Below are 3,133 nucleotides of genomic sequence, written 5' to 3' on the forward strand. Positions count from 1 at the left end.
AAAGAGAAGAAGAGACAGACAGGCCTGACAAAGGGCCTCTCCTCAATACGCAAGCGGTTTCCAGAGGCCCGTTTCAGATATATTCCATAACCCAGAGCGATGCTAAGCCTCAGACATCCCCGAGGAAATACAAGTGGGAATTTAAACAAGGAAAGTCAAGCAGAGGTAGATGGTTCTACGATCCCTCTCCCAGGGGTGAAGTCCAGCTTGAACACAGAGTGGCTGATAGGTCATATACAACCCTAAATTACAGGACAGAAAACGAAAATTATACCATGGGTAATAATACACTACACTCATCGGCTTAGACAAAAATAACTGCTTTTCTTCCCACTTGGTCACCCAGTTGTCTTTACAGGATTGGCCTGTGTTGGTAAAATGTACACAGTCGATGTGGAACTTTTCAAGGAAATGGAATTGTAAACACAATAGACTTGAAGCACCATCTTTCATTTTTTTCTGCAATTAGGTGGGAGGCGAGGACTACATCAATGGAATGGCCTGCACCCTGTGATTCGCACCTCTCTCCTGACCAGTTCAGAAGGTCGTCGAACTCAGTCGACACCCGATGATAGGATAGTGGACAGCTATGCTTATACTCTTGGGCATATGAGAATTTGCTCACGTTTTTAGCCACACAAATAGTGAGTGAGTGTTCATCAAGCGGGGTAAAAGAGATGACCCTGATCCAGGGGTCATATTCCCAGGGCTGAAAAGAGCCTGGAGGAAGAAGGGTAACCAGGAACAGAGCAAAAGCAGTAACCAAGAGAAGAGGGCAGATAGGATAGGGAGGAAACAGAGATTCTTCAGATGAAGGAGAAGGAGGTTCCCAAATGGACACAGCTGGGAGTGAGTAATCACCCCGAGGGTTTCGGCAGCAGCTGAATTGAAACAAGTGAGCTGGCTATGGTGTGTGACCCCGGAGGTGAGTGAGCGTGGGTTTTTCACTGTTCGTTTGGAAGCATCTGGCAGTCAGCAAGATGGTATAAGACGCACGTTTGTCTGCGAGTAGGAGCTTATCTGCGGGCTGGTAAGTTGATTCTTAGCCATGATTTTCCTTTGCTTTTATGCAAAAATGCTACCATCAGAAACTCAGTGAATCTCTGGCCCCCCACAACACCCTCTGTCCTCACATGCACCGCTCTGCAGCCTCCGTGGAGCAGGAAAAGAACTCTCTGAGCACCCCACAGACGCGCTGTGCTCCTGTCCAGCTCTGAGCGTAGCTGCTCTGTTTCCTCCCTCCCAGCGCACGAGCCTTCCTCCAGCCTCCAGCCGCTTTCACCTTACCTGCCTCTCAGGCCCAGCTCTTAACGTGTCTTACCCATGAAACCTCCTCCAGCTTTCCAGTCCTCTTCTCACACTCACTCAGCCACTTCCTGTTCCCGTTGTCCCACCTCCACTCCCAGGAGAGTGTAGTAACTCGAGACCAAGAACAAGACTTTGGTCTTCTTGTCCCCTGTCACAGCTCATCACACAGCCGCGCTCGGGGACACACTTTCAAAATGGCAGACCATAGCCGACGGTGCCCGTGGCCCCCAGATCAGCGCTCATTTCAACCCCCCAGTGATCAAGCGCCTGCTAGGTGGAAGACCTGCGTTCTAACGGTGAAGGGCTGTCCCTCTGCCAAGTCCAGGCTAACGTTCTTGCATTTTGCCTTGAAAACTCCAATTCTACAGCTCCTCATTATTTCTGACTCGTGATCGGCTACACGTGATACATTGGCAATGTTCTGATAAGCGGCTGGCATCTGAAACACTCCTGAACATTTGAAAAGTCCAAGCTCCCAAATCCAGATGCCTTTACAATGAGACAAAAAGACCTTCAGGATCAAAATTTAGGAAGTCCCCTTTTCCATCGTGCCTTCACTCATCCTCCTTAGGCCTCTTCTGGTTCATTCTAAGTGGCTTTTTATAGATTATCGTTACAAGAACTTAAGGGTGTTGGGAAGACCATAGCCACCCCATAAGCTTATAATATACACCTGCAAAATAAATGAGACACTAAAGCTACAGCGAACACCAGTGATTACAGATAGCCTTAAAATGAAATACCGATCCACAATATAATGGGTGTGATTCCCAGCTTAGACACAAGCTCGTAGACAAAGGGTGCAGTATTCAGACTGGAAAATGACCTTGCAGGATTTCAGCCTTTGCCTTTTCCATATCAGTGTCTCTCCAGGTTTTTGCATTTCATCTTATCACTGGCAGGGGCCAACCAGAGCAGTCCCGCTTGTTCTGACACATTCCTTTCAAAACTCAGTGCACTTCCCTCGAGCCACCCAGCCACCCACGGCTGTGCTGGGAACTGGAAAGGAGGCCAGGATTCCAGTATTTCTGAGACGCGGTGAGAGCGCTGGGAAAGCAGGAAGGAGGAGAAGGCTACATCTCGGATGGAGAAAATCTTACCTCAACTTTTGACTGGCGGGGACCGTGATCTTATTCAGCTTGTCCATTCTTTTCGGTACTCGGCAGAGATTCGAATGGCTGTCTGGGGTCAGGTCAGCAGTCCCTGCCCCGCTGACGGAGCAGCATGGTCAGCTTGGGCTTCAGGGCTTCCAGCCGCTGGGGTCTGACTGCCGAGCGCTCAGGCTGCTGGCAAACACCCCTGCGCTAGGGAGAAGTAAAACTCGCTGGGGCACAGAGACGAGTTTCATGTTTCTACATCATCATGTGACCTGGGTAGCCAGCCAGCCTGGCCGGTTACTCCACGCTGTGTAAACTTTAATAGTGAAGCCTATCGGATATGCAAATTTTTTGCCGACTGCTTTCTTTTATAATCAGATTTATAACCAGGTCAGGGCAAGCTTCTGGCTAGGCACTACTTCCTGTTTGTCCCAAACACACTTTGTCCCTCCGTTAGCAGGTGCCATGCTGTCACTGGCAACTTTCTGGACTCAAGGAAAAGTACAATAATCCATTCCACCTGAATGTCTCTTGGGGACTTTCTGCTCATTTGCATGGACAAGCTCTTTTGGCTAATAGACTTGTTATATAAAAATGACGTTTTTTTGCTGTTTCTCCCCCACCCTTCCACACCCCAGTATGCTTTAAAATACATCGGAGGGTGGCAGCAGTGTCCTGGTACCACTTCACTCCGAGAGCTGGAGTCCTCTTTCCGTGGAGCTTCATTT

The 3,133-nt window shown here is 49.0% G+C and overlaps 1 protein-coding gene across 2 annotated transcripts in view; it reads right to left on the reverse strand.

Annotated features, from left to right (window-relative positions):
- Positions 1-2,703, reverse strand: part of BLNK (B cell linker) — a 99,222-nt gene extending 96,519 nt beyond the window's left edge. The window contains exon 1 of one of the 2 annotated variants that reach the window (XM_006157327.3): positions 2,409-2,703. In XM_006157327.3, the coding sequence (XP_006157389.1) occupies positions 2,409-2,455 (47 nt within the window). In that variant the 5' untranslated portion in view covers positions 2,456-2,703. Of the gene's footprint in view, positions 1-1,321; positions 1,534-2,408 lie in introns of those variants that run through there. The other variant, XM_027775264.1, reaches the window with a different exon arrangement.
- Between the last annotated feature and the right edge of the window lie 430 nt (positions 2,704-3,133).

This window comes from Tupaia chinensis, unplaced genomic scaffold (genome assembly GCF_000334495.1).
Source record: "Tupaia chinensis unplaced genomic scaffold, TupChi_1.0 Scaffold000539_1, whole genome shotgun sequence".
NCBI classification, from domain to species: domain Eukaryota; kingdom Metazoa; phylum Chordata; class Mammalia; order Scandentia; family Tupaiidae; genus Tupaia; species Tupaia belangeri.